The sequence below is a fragment of the Hippoglossus stenolepis genome, chromosome 9, assembly GCF_022539355.2.
Source record: "Hippoglossus stenolepis isolate QCI-W04-F060 chromosome 9, HSTE1.2, whole genome shotgun sequence".
Classification (NCBI taxonomy): Eukaryota; Metazoa; Chordata; class Actinopteri; order Pleuronectiformes; family Pleuronectidae; genus Hippoglossus; species Hippoglossus stenolepis.
In genome coordinates this window covers 21,415,304-21,435,620 of record NC_061491.1, presented here as the reverse complement: position 1 = coordinate 21,435,620, position 20,317 = coordinate 21,415,304, and the positions used below count along the sequence as shown (strand labels likewise).

Below are 20,317 nucleotides of genomic sequence, written 5' to 3'. Positions count from 1 at the left end.
GTCGTATTACTGGCAGGTGTTTTACAATTCTGTGCTGGAAAGCAAAAAATGACCTGAGTCCTAAACCCCGAAGAAGAACAAAGTTTGTCAACAGGAACTAAGTAAAGTACTTTTTACTATTTTTAGGGTCTTGTTATATACTTTTATTCTAGTACAGTATTTATAGTTTAAACAACTTGAATAGAATGAATAGAAACCTTTCTTTTCCAGAGTGTTTTTCCATTCTTTAATTGCATAACCAAAGTGAATGTTAAAAATGATAGATAAGATTAAATAAAACCAGTCCGACCTATTATAAAACTATAAAACCATTAAACAAATGAAAACAAGATTATAAAGCATCTGTTTCTAGGTCAACAAGAAAAGAAACCATATCTCAAACACACCACACACACACACACACACACACACACACACACACACACACACACACACACACACACACACACACACACACACACACACACACACACACACACACACACACACACACACACACACCTCTCATTTCTTTACAAGTACCTTTGAGCTGTTGTTATCAGGCCGTGGCCGACTGCCAGACTAAATACGATGGAGCTATATGGGACAATAATGTCACGACCTTTGCACCTCTATCATTAAGTCCTGTTCGCCCACGTGTCTTGTACTATGACTTACAAGGTAATAATGACAGTTACTGCACCAGGGTCAGATTATTTCAATGATCAGATTTTTTCACTGTCTATTAACTATGAAAAAGAAGTAAAAAAATAAACAATTTGGTTAAAAAATTAAATTAGAAAGTGCTCAAATGGTGCATCTGGTGGTTAACCCGGCTCTCAGACCTGCCTCCTATACAAGGAGTTTAATCCAGGGGCAAAAGGCCAATCTCATTACCGACACCAGACACCAGACAGGCCGAGTGGGGGTGGCCGCTTAACACCACAACATAGTCAGTGTCATCTTATGCACATGCTCTGATGAGAAGAGGGATTACACTTCACAAATAAAGGCACCCTGCCACGAGAAATTAGCGTTTGAATTATTCGGGTGAATGGTCCCTTTAAATCCTGCTGCCTCGAGAGTCGCTTCACCTTTTCCCCGGCAGCAGATTAATGACGTGGACCTATTAATGCTATTAGAGATCTAAACTGAAGGCCTGTGTGTGTATGTGACTGTGAGCTCGTAGAGAATTCACGCTGCAGTTATCACATCTGAATGAGGCTAAGATTTATTTGATGGTGAAAACACAAAGCCAGAGGTTGAGTTTTTACCTTGAGAATATGTGCACTATACAAGGGATCATGCTGATGTGTTTTGGCTGTGTAAACATTGATTGGTTACACATTGACATCTCCAGGTGCGGCAGCTTCACTCTCAGCTTCACCTCAGATGGCTGTAGTGTTTTGGACGAACATCTTGTGCAAATACTGGACGAATACAAGTTCTCAAGTTAAACAGCCTCTTTATTCCAAAGTGGAATTTCTTTGGAAAACGAATCGATGATGAATGTGCAGAACAGAACATAAATCAAAGTATCAACTTTAAAGGAACGCCTGGTCACTCCCCAATCGTTTGTAATAAGCCAAGGTGGTTGGCTTTTATTTATTGGGACTATAAAAATACAAAAGGAAGTGGATAAAGTTCATTTGACACCAGAGGTCGGACACGATTTCTATTCTCTGCACTTTCAAGTTTGGTCTGAGGCTCAAAATGAAGCTGTGTGTGTCTTTGGCGTTTATCTCTGTGTTGCTGTCAGCAGGTAAGAATTTGAAGATGAACAATCAGTACTGATCAGTAATGCAAAATCTGGAGTTTATACATTTGCATTCTGCTCTGCCTGTAGTGAACGGGTTGGAGTGTTACACCTGCTGGGAAGATAACCCCGGCAACTGCCATCGTATATGGACGTGTCCTCATCAATATAACCGCTGTGCCAGCACAATAGGTAATTAATCAACACGTTTGGCTTTAACATCATGTATTCTGCATGGTTCAATTTCATCTTTGAAAAGTAACTATTTAATTCTGTCACTCTCGTCTTGTCACATATTAATTAACTATTACATTTCTTTTTTCTTGCCTTTGTTTGTTGCAGTTGCTCAAAACATGATCACCAAACACTGCATGAGGAGCGATATGTGCGATAATGTTTATTCCGTGGGCGTCAGATGCTGCTCGGAAAACCTGTGTAATGGAGCCAAACACCCAGGAGTCTTTGTCCCTCTTCTTCTTGTGCCCTTAGCCATGAGTCGCCTCTTCACTTGAACAACAGGAGATTAATATTCTTAATATTACACCCTCACACATCTGTGCTATCAGGAGAAGATCAACTTTCAAAAGGGAAAAGTTATGTGGCCTCAATTAATTTCTCCAAATACCAACATACATTAACCCAAGACATAGAACTGGTAATTAAACAACTTTGGACGCAGTGGTGATCTCTGAAATCTATTTGAAATATACGAACATTTTCTAAACTCTGTTTCTGTAATTACTCTGATGTTAACTTGTATAGTACAACTTCCTCTTGTTTTTTTATGCAATTAACAGTTACTGTAGATTTTGAAATATTTGTGTATATAGTGTTCTAAAAATAAACTGCTATGACAAAATAAACCTTATTTTCATTGAACTTTCTATTTTCACAATCAAGTGCTCCTCTGCTCACGACACATTTAAGTAAAGTGAAGACCTGGATGTTCTCACAGGCTGAGTGTCTGGAAGTTGCTTTTATTCACATCATATTTTATTTTATTTGCATTTCGCAATGTGTTCTCTTTTATTAGACAGTGCTTTATAAATAAACTCGACTTGACTTGTTTCTTTTTATCTGAATCCAAAATCCTGAACCTGCCTGTGAAGCAGAACTGTATTCAACATCGGAAAACTATTGTGCTTTGTTTTGCATTGACTGTGCTCGGCAGATGTTCTTTGTATTGTGAAGGAGATAAAAGCCCGAATGACATTTTTTTACTTGTGCAGTTGAAAGGAAGAAGCTGTCTCAGTTGGACAAAGCACGATTGTAAAACATTAGTCCCCTGACAGTGAAAGGAAAACTCTGAGTTGAAAATAGCACCTAGTTTTCTGGCTAAAACCAGATGAGAATCTGTCAACACTGCTATAGTGCAGGGCCCAGAAAGTGTTTTTATAATCATTTCTGACTTGGAGCTATTCAACTGCAGGAAATGACTGGAAATACAGAGTTTGACTTAATCGGGGCAGGTCAAAATAAAGGACACATGGGTGGTACGAGCGTTCACACGGACAAAGTAATGAAAACCAGCATTATGCATGTTCATGATTTGCCCCAGAGGTAGCATGAATATAGTAAATAAAGTGTGGCCCAGAAGAATCCCCTGGGTGACACTAAACAAGAGTGGCATATAAGAGGAGAGGGAATCTCCAAGCACAACAGAGAAAAGACCTGTTCGACAGATTAAATAAATCACAGCAGCACCACATCAGTGGAGTTCACCACAGTCCTTCAGGACTGCTAAATTAAAACAATGTGTTGGCAAGGACTGTGGTCTGGAACAAGCTGCCGACACAACAAAGCTCGGATAAGTGGAAGGAGATGCCTGGATTATTATTTTTCATTGTTTTTAAAGTGGTCCGGGGGTTGACGGAGAGTTGACACTAAAGTGGGTCAGAGCTGTAGATCGACATGAAGCAATTCATAATGAATGTACAGCTGAAGTAGAAGGAATGAGAACTGTCTCAGGATCAATCAAAAGTAGAATTCTGAGGTCATGGTTAAAAATTATTATTAATTATAATGCTTCTGCACCTGCACTTTGATAAATGGACCTTAAATGTTTAAGAAAAGCAAAAAATCTCTGTTGTTCTTCTTCCTCCATTTCTTCGCTGCCCACCTATTCTCTTACTTCATCATTTTAGCATGAAGAATTGCTGCAGAATCCAAAATACATTACACTGAGGTTCCTAGTGTTTATGGGGACTAATATAATGTTTGAGGCATTAAAAGCTTTAGGAACAAAGATTGAATTTGGGAGCGAATCAGTGTGACAGAGGAACAGTAACTGGAAGAGCACTGTCTTGTGTTTAGAATTGGCAAAGTCCATTTCACATCTTTTACAGTAGAGGGCAGTATAGGAGAAGGCAAAAGGTGCCAAACCAACATGTAGTAAGTGAGTAAGAGCTGTGATGAACACCAGAAGAAAAGAAAATAACACAATAAAGAAAACCAAGGAAAGAGAGGGCACAGAATATTTGGCAACAGCAAAACCTACTGATGACCATTTATTGTACTGTTGTAGACAATTGTAGACAATCTTGACGCTGCTGGTCGGCACAGTGATGCAGTGGTTAGAACCGTCACCTCACAGCCACAACTTTCCTGGTTTGAATCCCAGCTTGGCTTTCTGTGTGAGGTTTGCAGTTTACAGCTTCAGCTTCCTTCCATGGCCCTGATATTTAACATGCTCCCATTTGACAGGTTTATTTGAGAGACTTGTCCAGGGTTAACCCCGACTCGTGGCCTTTGTCAAATGGGATTGACTCTAACCAATGGATAAACTGAGTATAATACAAACAGCCATGGAAGAATTACATCCTGGAGTGATGGTTTAATAAACCTGTGTTGTTGTTTTATTTGCCTTTTATATTGCAGACCAAGTTTTTTCGGGAGTGAACAAAGGTCTGTAATTTTATATGTGATATTTTTAAATGCTGTGAAGATTTACTCTTTCACAAGGGCACACCATGTCAATTGTTTCATTTCTTTACATCACAAGTACTTCACGACTGCAGTCAAATCACCACAGTGAAGCAAACTGTGACCCCCGGCTGCCATTGGGTTGTAAATATTGAAAACATGGTCTCCAGCTTTCAATCAAGCGTTTTGTTATTTGAGTCACAGCTGTTGTTTTGTACTCAACTCTTTCGTGATTAACTCATGTTTACATGAGCGAATTACAATAATTTCCTATAACAAGAAAACCATTGGAAAGAAGTTACTAGTTAAAGTCAATGATTTGTTATAATAATCAATATTTTCAGGTTTAGGCTTATACATTTGGCTCATGTGTAGATCCTGTGAGAGCTGACGCACTCACACACATACACATTGGTTAGATTTGAGTTAGTATTTTTGTCTGTGTATATTGTGAGCAGAGTGTGTTTGTTGACGCTGAAAAGAACTATAAATAGTGAAATATGTATTGTTGAGAAACGTAATCTACAAATCTGCTTTAAAGACAGATTTGACCTATTTGGAACTGACTTACTCAAACCGCTTATTTATCTATACAGCTAATAAAAAATGTAATCACCACTATTTTTATTTTTGTAACTGCAATTTGTATTTCCCATCAGATAATGAAACAAAAGATTTTAGATTTCACTAAGTAAATCACGCATAAAATCATATTCCATGAGTCAGCTATTGCTCACTATACGATCACACTTGACCCCACTTGATTAGAGCAGTTGGCCTCATGAGTCACATGAACTGAGGGAAGTCAAATTGATAAATGGGATGATTTTGTTGTTGTTGTTGTTCTTTGTGTGCGTAGAACAGCTAAAAATTCCCCAAATAGGTGAGATCACACAGATCCAGTGCAGTTAAGCTACATCTTCTGAGGTTTTGAGCGACAACTGAATGTGAAACCTTCAAGTAAATCATATAAATGCCATTTTAATTCTCTCCACAGAGGCAAAGCGATGCTCTGAGCTGAGATCACAGATCGCTGGGAGATCACTGGTCGAGAAATGTTGAGCAATCCACATGTGTGTGTGTGTGTGTGTGTGTGTGTGTGTGTGTGTGTGCTTTGACCGATGAATGTGTATTAACTGACTGTGTTTGATGTGAGGCTGATTTATGCTCTTTCTATCATATCATACACACTTACTTATCAACATGATTTGTTTTGTTTTTCTGCTGCCAGTTTCTCTAAGCTCCGAGCTGTCAGGTGAAAGGAACAAGCTGCCTGCAGGATCTGGCTGTCTCTGCATTTCAAACACTGAGGTCTTGTTTTTCTTTGCTTTATTACACTTTATAGGCAGTTAAGTTTGTTCTGTTGTACGATTATAGATCTCAGATCCTGCAGAACATCAAGTAAATGGATGAGGTGTCTTTTCTCAGTTTGGTTTGCTGTAAAAATCATCAACAATATATAGAAGCCAAAGAATCCTAAATAGTCACTGGACTGAACCGTTTTGAATGGAATCCATCCACCCATCCATTCATCCAACCATCCAACCATCCATTCATCCAACCATCCATTCATCCAACCAACCAACCATCCATCCATTCATCCAACCATCCACCCACCCATCCATCCATCCATCCATCTATATGGGGCTTAAGCCAATAACTGATCCCTTTGCACAAATACATGAACATGGCAGCACTCAAAGCGATTCGTAGTAAGTAACAAATCCACTTTTGTTGTCTCTAGTTTTATGAAAACGGTTTTGATGAGTAACTTCTTCAGTAGCCCTAACCTTTTAGTCAGTATTCCTCACAGATAGACACTCACCCAATTCAGCTGGTTTTAAATGTTAACTTCAACAAAATAGTCAAAGAAAGAAAGAGAAAGAGAAAAATTACATAAAAAATACATTCGTGGTTTTTGAAAAACATGCTTTTTAGAAAGTGGAAAGAGAAAACTTACTTACAAAATCAGAATTTGAACTAAAAACCGTTATTATCCCAACAGCAGAGTAACACTCGGTTGTGTCAAAAAGTAGGTTTTGGTTGTGATGATGGTTGTTATATGTTTTCGATGATGGTTATAAGACTTTGTTACTAACAAATCGAACAGAAATAACACAACGTCAGTTTCCAACCCTCTAAAGTCATGGAGCTATCTCACACTGGTCAAAATCCTTTACCTGCCCTGTCATTGTGGCACATGAGAGCATGTTGTGTGCATGTTCCAGGACTGGGTTCACGTCACCGACCCCAGCACCACCCCCTCTTTTGGTTATGTCATGGCAGATGTGATTGCTCTCTGCCACCCAGTGGCAAACAGAATTTCACGGTAAAAGGGTTGTTAATATGGGAGCTAATCTAAAAGCCATTACATCATGCAATTAACATTTACTGTATAATGTTGATAATAGCAAAAAAAACAACAACTTTACAAGTGCCCCTTTTAACGATAACATCTGGACTGAATTGGTCTGTTGCTGCCACTGAAGACACATAACAGTTAATCGGATACTGTTGTTGAGACAGGAATTCTCATTAATCTGTAATTGAGACGATCATGGTCTGTAACATGCAGAGCAAAGGTTGAATCTAATTTGTACATTAAGTAAAAAACTACTTTTAAAACTTAAAATATTTCTACTTACAGTAAGTAAGTTTGCGTACATTAGAAAACAATGTACTTTTTACTCCACTTCATTTTCACAACAGTTTATAGTTATTTTAGCTGCTGTTGATTAAAGCCAATAATGGCGGTGCCCCGGATTCGGGATTAAGACTCACATTAAAGGGACCAGGGACCTTTTCACAACTCTTGCCCTCTCTTCCTACCTTATATCAAAAAATACTATCCAACAGTATATAACACATAAGTACAAAAGTACAATATATATATACCTTAATCTTGATCAGGGGGTCATTTTCAATAGCTAATAATAATTTTGACATTAGAATTAAATATTGGAGCTGTCAATGCAGTGTCCCGGGAGCAAAATAACTTAATCAGCTGTTATTCTCTGACAGGGGATTCTTGCTTGTCTAAAACTAGGTGTCTATAAAACATGTAGAATAGCAGTAACAGATTTTTCTCTCAGTGGCATATTTACTAACCAGCCCAGTGTGGATAATTTCTTAAATAAACATAATTTCCTCTTTCTCTTACAATATTGTTATTAATAACACTATGTCTCATTCAGTGCTGGGCAACGTATCATCCACAAGGACGTGTGACCCCTCTTGGCCTAACAAGTGACAAACTCATTCCCAGTCCACCATCACAGGCCACTATAAATACATCTCTGATTATTAAAGACTGCTGTGCCCGGCGCTAGCAACAAACACAGACTTTATCCCTTTCGATGGCATCCAAAGTGCATTTCGTTCCTTAATGAAGACTGAAAATTGCAACACATCGAGCGAAAAAAGACATCCGCTGGTTAATTGAATCATCGCGGCTGAGCAGGTTTGAGATTAATTCCACGTAAGGAGAAGATCAAAAGCGAGCCGGTTAGGAGGATGTTGAGGGGAACGAGAGCACTGAGGCTTGTGGGATAATCCCATTAAGAGCTGCACATTCATTCAGAGTGAGGATCCACAACTGTACAGTATTTCAGAGATTAGGGCTGAACAGTCAGCGATGGAGAAGGGTCACAAGCCAACCTGCATTCTCACCATTTTACAACATTGTATTCTGTGATTCCGTGCTCTCTGTGTAAAGCCTTTTCCATTCTGAGCAGTGATCAACCACTATGAAAGCTATTTCGGAGTTTGTGTCTGGAACAGATTGGATTACAAAAAAACAAGCGGAACGCATGCGTCATTGCTTAATACTAATTGCCAAGGACATATTTTAATACACTGGAATACACATACACATTTACATTGCATGTATCATTGCAGGGTCTTTCAATTACATCTTCTCCGACTGCGCCGCAAGCATTAGATCTAAAACTGGACTTTATTCCTCTGGAATCTACATGTCTGTGTGTAAATATTAACATTTCCATACCACACATTCTTTATGGAAACCAAACACCAATGATTAAAGGGCAGTAAAAGCCTGTAATTTAAACAAAGACTCCACAGGAAAGTCTCTGTGAGGCTCTCTGAGGCTGAGCTTATGCATAGTGATGCTTTTAGCTGAATGCAATTGTAATAATGCAAACTTGCTCACCATTAGTTTTATGTGTTAGCATTATAGACTGTATATAAAGATGGATGATGCATCTTCACTTCCTCCCATTTTCCTGGAATTAAGCTAAAATATCCCAGATATCGTGAGTTGGTCTCAGCTGTTAATCGTAATGTTTCAACCCATTTTAATAATCATCATGTCGGACGTGTAATTTTCAGTTTGGTCAATGCCCCATCTGCAAACATAGAGGAGATGGGATTTATGACCTACACTGAAGCCAGCCACCAGGTGGCGACTGAGATGCTTTGGCTTCACTTTTGGGGAGCTGTGATGTCATCCATATACAGTCTATGGTTAGCATTAGCTCGTTAGCACAATGCACGAAGTAAAACTGAGTAGGGAATGTCTTTCATTTTTGCAGATAACAAACAAAAGAACTGGACCTGACGCTGTTATGAAGTTAAGGAATCTTCTACAATTGATCCTATCGGGCTCATAAATGTCATAAATTTCAAGGCAGTTCCGCCAGTTGATGTAGCAACATCTCACTTAAGACCACAAATGTCCATAAAGCTGGTTATATTCTGTTTTCATGTCAAAAACCCAATGTTTTCCTTATTCTTAAAGACACACGGACCATTTTACATCCTTTTATTTCTTCATGTCTTGATTATTGCAACAGTCTTTTCACATCTTTTAGACCAAAATCTATTGTTTGACTCCAGCTCACCAGAACTAATCTTTAAGCAGAACCAGGGGAACCATGATCACCTCCTGTTTCAGCTTAGTCAAATTTGCCTCCCAGTATGTTTTGGAATTAACTTTATGATCTTGCTGATTAGTTTTATAACTCTAATGGCTTTTCACCCATATATAAATATATGGCTCAATATTTTGTCAGTAGTTTGAGATCAGATTCAAATACCCCACCCCAGACCAGCATGTTTGACCTCCACCAAAAGCTACTCAACAGATTTCCACGAAACTTGATGGGAGAATGGGACATAGGCAGAGAGAGAACGCATTACTTTTTGGGGCAGATCCAAACAAAGGCTGTTTTTATCATTCTCTTTGACGTGGGGACATTTTCCCCTTTTCCCCAGGGATTAATAGGAATATGAGTGTGTGCAATTCTGTGCGAATTTTTGGGGGCCGCTGGGTCTCGGCAGACGTATGTGTTGTACTGAGTGTCATTCGGGTATTGATATGAGCCCTTCATAAAATGATGAACGTGCCTAACCTCATTGATGAATAATTGCAGAATATTTAACACTCTAGATGAGGCGATGCACTAATAGTCTGTCAGGAGGTACCTTGTTTTGTTCCTATAATTTATAATTCTCACTTACATCTCCACAGTTTCTGCGTAAAAAGATGTGGGGATCCAAAATGACCTTCTGCAAAAGTGAAAAGATGCATGGCCCCCTGTCTCTGTTCTCTTATCACCTGCCCTGATCAAACCCAAGAGTATAGGGAGACTCATAGATATGTACTGTATCTGTTAGTTCCACTTAAAGAATAATATCAGTAGCACACAATTACTTTTTTTTGCCTTTGCCCAAGGAATTTGTTTTTTCATCTGTTTGTTAGTTAGCAGGATTATGCAATACACACTGATTTCCATGAGAGTTTGTGGAGAGATCTCTGCATTTTTAAGGGACTGAGTTTGTGCAATACAGCTAATGCAAATGATGATTTAATTTAAATGTGGTTTCATAAGGGGACTGTTGGGCCTTGGCTAAGGTATATGTTCCACTAAGTGTGATTCTAGTTGTATTTACTGCTGAACAGACTGAAGAACATTACCGTATTTATTCAGTTCTACTGAGCACAATAATATTCTGGTTTTGAGGTTAAACAGATGTATCCTGCAGAGGCACACAAGCAAAACATGAAGCCGAACATGAAGCCGAACATTAAAAGATGTGCTTTGTCATGCAAGTCATATTTATTTTAAATTGTCATGGTGATATAAACATGAGACAGGAGAGATGAAGACCCTCCAAAAGTACACAAACTGATATAAACAGAGGGAAGGTTGCTCTCGCCAACAGAGGAAATATGTCACAGATCAAGACTAAAAGGAAAACAAATATATTCACCATCATGTATAAGTAACATAGAAATAATTGAGAGGAATAAAATAACATATTCAAATAAATACTCTAGACTCAAATGACACTAAATAAAATATCTGGCAATAACAATACAAAATGTGTATTGACAGCATTTGTCAAATGGGGGATTTTCATTAAACTGGTCTATTTACAGAGAAGCGAATGGCCGTGTGGTCGTGTGCGCACGTTCACATGTGAGTCCGTCGGTTTATATGTGCGCGTATGTGTGTGTGGTCTCATTCCACAGAGCAGAAATTATCCAGACTGTTCTCTCGGGTCTTGGGGAGCTCGTTCTGTTCCAGTAGTCGGTACTGGAAGGAAACTCGGTTGATGTAGTTCCCACTGGACACCAGCCTCACAACTGAGTTATCGCAACCAATCTTCATCTGGGCTGAGGGCCAAAGAGAAAAACAGATATTTTACACAGGAACACACGCAGGACATTTTGTTCTGTAGCTAGACCTGCTTAGCATCGTTATTACGAGTGTATAAATCAAAGGACAAATCTTTGGTACAGCATATTGCGATTGAAAATGTAGAAATTGCTCATTCATTCGATGATAATAAACGATTCTTAATCATATACTCTTAAGGGCATAAGTGCACAATCCCTCACATAAATATAGATGGAAATGTATTAGTGTTTACTTTTGTAATTGTAAAATCAGGTTGTAAAATACAGTTTGCATGTTTAGTGATTTATAATGTATGTATACAGATGATAGCAATTTGATGCTCTACCAATAAAACTGTATTGAAATTAATTCACCATGAAGAATCTTCCCATTCATTTGAAGTACTGATCTCCTGCATGATCTCTGCATAATTGGAAAATATACTGTATGCAATATATTCTAGAAGGAACTTTCTGTTGGAGCGCATTTGATGAAGAGAGTTTTTCTGAAATGTGCAGCTGCAGTTCAATTCAAATGTTTTTGTGAATAAACATGGTGAAATGTGTTTGAAAAATCCAGGTTATATTCAGGTAAAGTCATTGGTAGGTTTAAGCATTAAATAAAACTGTGTAGTAATAGTCATGTGACAGAGCAAGAGGACGGATTCACATATAAACGATGGAAACCTGCTATTACAAAAAAAACAAACAGATTCACGCTGGAGGAAAACTGGAGCGTCTCAGACTCACCGAGCCCATTGAGGGAGAAACAGAGGTCGGCCACAGGGAACATCTTGGAGGTGTCCACCCCATTCCCCCCCAGCAGCTCCACGTAGTCACCTGACCCCGAACAGCCCGACCACACCTGCCTCTGTACAACACAAACAACGGCGTCTTCAGTTGCTGAAGTGAAAATAAGGCAACTCATCACTTCTGCAAACATTTATAAGTAACTGCTATATTACGACAAACATATTTTCTTGTGTCTTGTCTCTTACTGGCACAAAGTTGCAAAAGCAATTCAACACATCTTCCTCCTGACAAGGAAGAAGATAACAAGCGAACTGTGAACAGAGTGTGTGGTTAGAAGTAATAGCCAGCATTGCTTAGGCCAGTCCTCTGGCCATAGCACTGTGTGGAGAACGCTCCGGCTGCACATGTTATGATTCTGCTAGAGTGGAAACAATGATTCGGCTTGTTAGTGTTTCTTAAAACCAGTTGTCTTGGGTGGCTCTGAGCCCAGGATACAATGACCCGGTGAAATAAGGTTGAGAGGAACTTTCGATGAAACATTTGCGCTCTCGGAGGTGTACATTGTCAATAAAAAGGATTATTTACCTTCAGGATTCAACCCTGAGTCCATAAATATCTATTCTCCTCATTTATCACTTACTTTTGACATATTATATGATCTAAGCAGCTGTATTCGCTCAATGCAAACAATCTGTGAAGTTGTTGACGGAACACCTACAACTTTCCTCAATGTTTGAATAGAAAGGCTGTTGTATTTGGCCCTGTAAACGCAGAACTGACCGTTAATCATGATGTCAGTAGTCTGGCAGCCAGTGTCCGACCAGCTGCTAACATCTTCAGGAGCCTTTTCATTAAGCTCGGCCTGTTAACAACAGGATTTACACAGTTTCTGTCCTTCTCTGACTCTGAGCTCTGGAGTTCTGGCTTTGAACGAACGATGAACTTAACAATGACAAATCTTCACATTTTAAATTGATATGGTAAACCTGTTAGCGAGCAGCACAAACATTCTGCAGTTAAAGCGATATTAACATCCACTTGCAAATATGAATATAAGCAGAGTTTTCTTCGCTGGACTGCTGAACAATGATCTAAAACTCCTTAAAGTGAAGGGGAGCAGCAGATCCCGGGATAATTCTGTGATTCATTAATAGTTTTCACTTTGTCATTTGATATATTGATGTCATCAAATATTGATTAAAGCCTCTTTGCATTGGTTTTGACTCAAGCATCTTTCTTCACTACATTTTAAACTGGTTCCAATACATTACACATCAGAAACTAGCCAACATCTTTATTGAATGTTCAATAAAAATGGTTAATACATAATAGTGATTATTTAATGGTCAGTTTTTGTTATTTTTATTGTTTTGATTAGACATCCTACCACAGAAGTTTAATATCCAACCTGGCAGAGCAGAGCATCAGGGTGTGTCGGCAAACTTTTTGCGAAACAGAACATTCATTTTGGATGACCTTCCGAAACCTTGGATTTCTTTCAGTGACAATATTTTTCAAAAATTCGCTGCCAAGGTTTTTTAGTTCACTTTTGTTACGATATCCACATGTGGCAAAATAAATATGGAAAAGGTCAGAACAGGGAACATGAAACTTCTATTGGTCAAAGGAAGAGTCTTTTTGCTCATTCACTTTCATGCAAAGAGTTGAACAGGAAGAGAGACTCTCATATCTGAACATAAACATTAAATAGGCTGGAAACCAGTTAGCTTAGCATAAAGACTGGAAACTAGATGTAGATTCTAAAAACTTTAAATAATAAATTAAGTGAAAACAGCGAAAATCTTTCTATATTTATAAATAATATTAGTCAACCACATGACGCTAACTTCACAGAAACCTCAAAGTATTTGTTGTAGCTTCTGAACCCATGACGATATGATGACGATGTTCCAGATGATCCTGGAGGCTAATAATCACACTGAATTACTTTTTGTTCCACTTACACATTCTAGTTTTTCATGAATGCAGTAGTTAGGTAGCTTTTCCTCATCCTACATCCTATCTAATGGCTCCTACTGAGCACCAGACTGAAGTGGGCTGCCAAACAAATCGGATGTACAGGCACAGACGTCTGCGACCATGTTACTAGAACCACTGTTTCCCCTCTGATTTATTGCTGAAAAGATTTGTTCAAGCTGAGGGAAATATTTAATATATGGTTAATGTAGCTGGTACATGGACAAACCACATATAAATCACTTTCCAATGTCTGTGGCTTTACTGAGAAAATCTGATATCAACGGTCTGCTATGACAGTGGCAGCTCCATAGTTAAACCACAGACCACAGAGTCTTTCAAGAGGCCTTCTGTCTTCTGTGCACCATAAATGTAATAAATTAAAGAATTGTTCCAGTCAAAGGAGAGGACTTGGAGAGGACAGTGAGTTTATTTTGCAAGAAAAACCAGGTTGTTTCTCTGTCCATCTGTCTGTCTGTCTGTATGTCTATCTGTCTGTCTGTCTGTATGTTCATCAGTCCGTGTGTGTCTCACCTGCAGGCTGAGCTCGTTGCTTTTGGCCTGCCCCAGGCCGAGTTCTGTCAGTCGGATCTCCACGGGGTAGATGATGGAGAAGCTGCAGTTTCTGCGTTGGTGTGGCATCACCATGGTGAAGCTGCCCTCTGGACTCTGAGACATGATGTTGCAGGCTTTACACACACACACACACACACACACACACACACACACACACACACACACACACACACACACACACACACACACAAGCAGAGGTTTCAAATGAACGGTTCCCCATCGCTAGAGAAACTCATTATTGACACCTCATGTCACAAATTGGATATAATCAAGGCTGACTGCAGGGAGGGGACACAATTAGGGACGAGCATGGAAATCCAATCGCAGTTCTGATGACAAAGATGAGAAAATAATGAAATTTGAATTGATAACAGTATGGTAGACTAGACAGGCGCCAACAGGAGTCGGAACACTTTACTCCTGCCGGCCTGTTGTTCATTTAGAGATGTTTTCATGGTAAATGAGCCTTGGCGCTCAGCGCTGAGGGGAGAATGTTGGAACAAATATCACGGAGCACTATCTGTTTGGCAAGAGCAACATGTGAATGACTCTCGACTGTTGTGCAAGTGTATCGCATTTCCATTTTTATGATGGTATCCGTCCCTAACGTTTACAAAGGGCGGGAAGAAATAAAGTAAAGTCTGGTTTTAATAAAAGTCCCTCGTCACAGCATTACAGCAATTTCAAAACTAACTGTCCCACAGGGAGCATAAACTTTGAGGGACTCATTATTGGCCAAATAGGGTCTACAAAAGTTGAGAGACAGAATTTATGACATGAATTATATATATATATCACATAATTGCACACACACATATAAACTCTATTTTACAGCCAGTCTTATCCAGTTGGAGCGACACACCAGAGGCTTGCTGTGAGATAAAATAAATAAATATTAGAGGGTCAACGTATGAATAAAGCCTCAAAAACCTGTTTGAGATTCACGCTGCCCTGCTACAGACAATCCAGTCAACCTGTGTGTCAGTGCTCCTTCTCTGTCTCGCAGCCAGACTGGGATTGTTATGTTATGTTGCCTGACACAGTGTTAACGCCGTGTTTGTCAAGCAGCTGGAGAACAGGTGCACCCCCTCTCATTCAATCTCTTCCTGTCGCTCTCGGCCTTGATTAATGCTCAACCAAGCGCAAATGTCCAGGAAGAACACACATGCATGCACACAAGCGAGTTGCACCCGTCCATCCCTCCACCTCAAAGCACAAGCAACGCAAATCTGATTTGGATGCGAGTCCTTGGTGCTTGTTTATCCTGTTTTTTTTATCATAATTTCTTGTGCAATTTCCCCTTTCATGGATTTGGCATCTGTTTATTTTCATCTGAAAGTGTTACGCCATAAAATTGGTTTCAAATGTGTGCAGCAGGACTCACGAAAGGGGTTGTGCAGCTTTTTGACAGCGAGGGTGAAGCCGCTGTCGGGGCTGTGGATGCGGAAGAAGATCATGGCGACGTTCTGGGAGGAGCGGCTGGAGGCTCCTGATGCCGGAGAGGAGCAGTAGTCCGTGTAGCGCTGGTGCATCGGGAGCTGGTGGTCCCGACTGCTGGGGAACTTCTCTCCCTTCAGGACCCAGCCGTCGAATATCTGGGGGAGGAAAAGTTACAGTGATGGTCGCACACTTTATTTGATCAATTCAGGCAAGGCAGTTCTAATGTTACTCTAAGGACAACATTGGTTTAGAGTTGAACATATGACGTTTAGGTGTACATCACTGTTTACTTGGTGCTTGAGAAAATCCCTCGGATCAAGCTGGACGTAGAAAACTTGGGCAAATTGCCATTTTTTATTTTGGACTATAATATGACTAGTTTCTGTTTACAACCACTACGACGTGAACATGATGGACAATGGGAGCAGATCTATATTTCATGCTAGATTAATAAATGGCTTCCTATTGATTACAGCGAAAGATGAGTAAATACTATAAAAAGTATTTTGTATCCATTTCTCAGTTTACCAACATGCCTGCCTCTGAAACTAATTTTATTTAAGTTTGATTCAAGCATCCGCTGATGTTTGAAGATAGTGAAATTGTTTTAATTTGTTCATTAAGGTGGCTTTTCTACGGCTATCAGTCCAACAGGATTCACAGCACCCACCACAGATCTTATTTACCATTATCCAATGAAAATGTTGCTCTATAAATATTGAGTTTATCATGTTTGAAGAAAGAAGCAGAAAGGAGATGAAGAGGTGTGGTGTTAAGTGTCTGTGTGAGCGACCCGTGATGACTTCATGCCGATGTGTGCAGCTGCTGTGGATAAACAGACTCACAAACACCTCGGCCCAGCCTCCAGAACTCCCAGTGTTTTCTCCCTGTCAAGCTTTTTAACCAGGCTGGCCCACACTGAACCTGAAGGCTTGGCTTCAGAACCAAAGCCTCCTCTTCCCACACTTGCTCTGACTAACGTGACCAATGCACAGAAGATCCAGTGTGGTGTTTGGCCCCCTAACGCTGCCTCAACCCTGTTTGTCACCATTTCAATCGAGATGAAATGGAATTCAGGGTTTAAATCGAAAAAGCAATGAACTTCCTGTCTCCCTCATTCCGTGAGGGCTGAGGATGTGTGGGTGCTGTTTTTCTTTCGGGTGAGTGGGGCCAACCTTGATGAAATCTCCAGCGCTGCAGTCGATATTGACGTCAAACAGCTCCAGGCTGATGACCTCACTGGGCTCGGCGATGATGAAAGCAGCACAGGCGAGCTGTGGCCGAGACGCCGCAAAGGAGAAGTAACCATCTGTGGCCAGCATGTCGAAGCATCCTTTAAACAAACAAACACGCACAGAGAAAAACTTCTTTGGTTCATTGTAACAGTGGAAAGGATTCATGGAACATCTTTGCCCGTCTTTAGATCTTGAGGAAACCACTTTTATTTGGTTTGCTCTTTGAAAAATCATGCGGGGAAAGTGTGACGGTAATCAGCTTTAGGGTCAAAAACAACAAAGTGTTCAGTGTTCAAGAGACGCAAGTGTTGACCAGAGAGGTTTCCTTTGAACATTAAAAACAGCTGATAAGTCTTCATTGTAAGAAAAGTCTTACAATAACACTGACGTCTTCATTGATCATATTTCAGTTTGGACGCTTGCACACTTGGACACATTAAATACACACATGCAAACACACTACTACACATGCAGGCTACACACTGTAAAGATGTAAATGGTAAATGGTTTTGTATTTATATAGCGCTTTTCTAGTCTTGATGACCACTCAAAGCTCTTTACAGTACAGTTTTTACATTCACCCATTCACACACACATTCATACAGTGCATCTATTAGCAGCACTTTGTTGTTCTTTGAGGGGCAATTCAGGGTTCAGCATCTTGCCCAAGGACACTTCGGCATGCAGATGGGGAAGACTGGGGATCGAACTGCCGACCTTCAGGTTGGAGATGATTGATTTTTGATTGATTGATTGATTGATTGACTCTATCGTATCTGCATGGCGTGGCTGTGGCTGAGGGGTAGAGCGGTCGTCCTCAAACCAGAAGGTCGGCAGTTCGATCCCAGTCTTCCCCATGTGCATGCCAAAGTGTCACTGGGCAAGATGCTGAACCCTGAATGGCCCCTCATAGAAAACAAAGTGCTGCTAATAGATGCACTGTATGAATGTGTGTGTGAAAGGGTGGATGACAAACTGTATGTAAAGCACTTTGAGTGGTTATCAAGACTAGAACAGCTGATATATAAATACAAACCATTTACCATAGATACAGTGAACATCGCTGCTTTGAATTATGTGTTTTATTTGACATGCTGTTTGCCAAGTGGATAAACAGAGTTCAGAGCAATTATTGACTATTAAGCTTTATTCACAGCAGCACTTACTGAGAGGTCGACGGAAAATATAATCCTCTGAGTCTCTCTTCTGGTCCAAACTGAGCAGAGAATACAACCCATCTGAAGCCTCCACGTCCTGGATCACACATCACACACACAGAGACAAGTTCTTTACTTTTACAAATTCACCCTGCGTGACTCATTCCACCTTGCGTTGGCTCAAGTACATTTATATACTGGTGTGAGCGGGATCTTACCTCTATGTATCGGCTGAGCCCCATCCTGGAGGAGAGGGAGATGAAGAAGAGGAGCAGTGGTGCGCGCACGGCCAGCGACATGGTGAAGTGCGTCTCTCGCTGAAAAGGTTTCCTGGAGCGGATTGGGGGGGAAATGACGGCGCTGGCTGCGAGGTGGCAGCTTTTATAGCCGCTCAGACAGACAGGCAGGCGGGCAGGCAGGCCCACATCGGAGGGTCACTGAGGAACACAGAGCCGGGGGGTGGGGGGTGGGGGGGCTCACCGGGATCCGGATGAACAGCAATTCGTTCAGAGGAGCCATATTAGGGCATTGGAAAATGCCCTTGGCGGAACAAGGAGCTGCGTCTGAAATCGAATTAAAGGTCACGATGTATGTTAGTCTGTGATTACATTGAATTTGCTTTTGGTTTTTAAATATGATGCTAAAGTTACAAATACTGGACATTTGAATTTATCCAAACATGTCCCAGCCCTCGTGCCATAATTCAAAAAGTGTTTTTCAACATTTGTTTAGATTGAAATCAACATTAGAGGCTTGTTTTGTCCCTGAGGAATAAACACATTGTAATGGAACCATTAAGTCAAATCCAGGCACATGTTTTGAATAGATATTAGGAAATTGCGCAAGTTATAACATCATTTTCAAACGTGCCAATGAATTGGATTCAGTTCCCATCTGCAGGACCTCATAGGGATAAGCAAGTGAATGATCATGGGACAGTAGAGGCCTGAAGCTCCTACGCAATCGACAGTGAGGTACAAACCTGTAAATATCTCCTCAGGGTGCTGAATGGAAAGGACATTTGTTTTCCAACGATAACAACCCCTCTGTTGTGAAGGTTGTTTCTTGGAGACGGGGTTGTTGTTCTTTCTGAAGTACAAACCTGCCTTCACACATGTTTTAACTTATTTTACCTCTTATCTCTACTTCCTTTCTTCCTCCCCCCCCCCCCAGCTCTACGGGGTCAGCAATCTGTGGCTGATAGATACCACACACTTTACATGTTGGATTGCCAACTTCTGGTTCCACGCGCTGGTTAGTGTAATGGGCAAAACAGAAGACATCCTGGGTTTAATTGCTTTTAAAGATCACTTCTCCAACTCCCCTATCATTAACAGAGGAATCATGGGAAGGTTTTATGTGATTCGTCCAAGAGTTGAGAGCAGATTATGTTTTCACCCCTTTCCGCTCGTTTGTTGGTTTGTCAGCAGGATGTTGCAAAAGATACGGAACAGATCAACATTAAACTTGATAGGTTTGTAGTTTGTATTGGTTTGGCATGAAGAGGTTACGTGCTGGAGTCACACGACTTACACTGCAGCAGAGCATCGAGTTTGCCAGAGACTGTTCATTGAGTGTGTGGTTGTGTTGTCCCTTGTATGTCTGTGGAAAAGAGATTGTGTTTTCACTACTTTCCACTTGTTTGATGGTTGGTTTGTATATTTGCTTGTTTCTAAGCAAGATGAAACAGAGAAACTGAACAGAAGGATGCTTCATGCTGGAAGGATTCCGCAAATGCGTCAGAGAACAAGCCATTAAATGTTTGTGCAGACTCAGATTAGGGGGCTTATCTGATTTTATTGGCGTTCTTTAACATTGCGTTAGAGGCTGTTTTTCAACTGTTTTCAACTGTTCTTCTGAAGAATAACTCATGGATCTT

General features: G+C 40.3%; 1 protein-coding gene across 1 annotated transcript; it reads right to left on the bottom strand.

The window, feature by feature from the left end:
• Nucleotides 1-10,705: 10,705 nt before the first annotated feature.
• Nucleotides 10,706-18,829, bottom strand: LOC118115420 (corticotropin-releasing factor-binding protein). Its single transcript, XM_035166552.2, has 7 exons — nucleotides 18,657-18,829; nucleotides 18,448-18,535; nucleotides 17,222-17,379; nucleotides 15,991-16,201; nucleotides 14,565-14,719; nucleotides 12,051-12,171; nucleotides 10,706-11,297 (listed from the first exon to the last, which is right to left on the bottom strand). The coding sequence occupies exons 1-7, from the start codon at nucleotides 18,735-18,737 to the stop codon at nucleotides 11,143-11,145; spliced, it is 969 nt and encodes a 322-aa protein (XP_035022443.1). The 5' UTR covers nucleotides 18,738-18,829; the 3' UTR covers nucleotides 10,706-11,142.
• Nucleotides 18,830-20,317: the final 1,488 nt, after the last annotated feature.

Excerpts from the sequence above, each read along its gene's own strand:
- LOC118115420 (XM_035166552.2), bottom strand. The coding sequence starts at position 18,737 with ATGTCGCTGGCCGTGCGCGCACCACTGCTCCTCTTCTTCATCTCCCTC. Across the intron at positions 18,536-18,656 it reads GGCTCAGCCGATACATAGAG|GACGTGGAGGCTTCAGATGG; the intron begins GTAAGATCCCGC and ends TGTGTGATCCAG. Across the intron at positions 11,298-12,050 it reads TTTCTCCCTCAATGGGCTCG|CCCAGATGAAGATTGGTTGC; the intron begins GTGAGTCTGAGA and ends TTTGGCCCTCAG.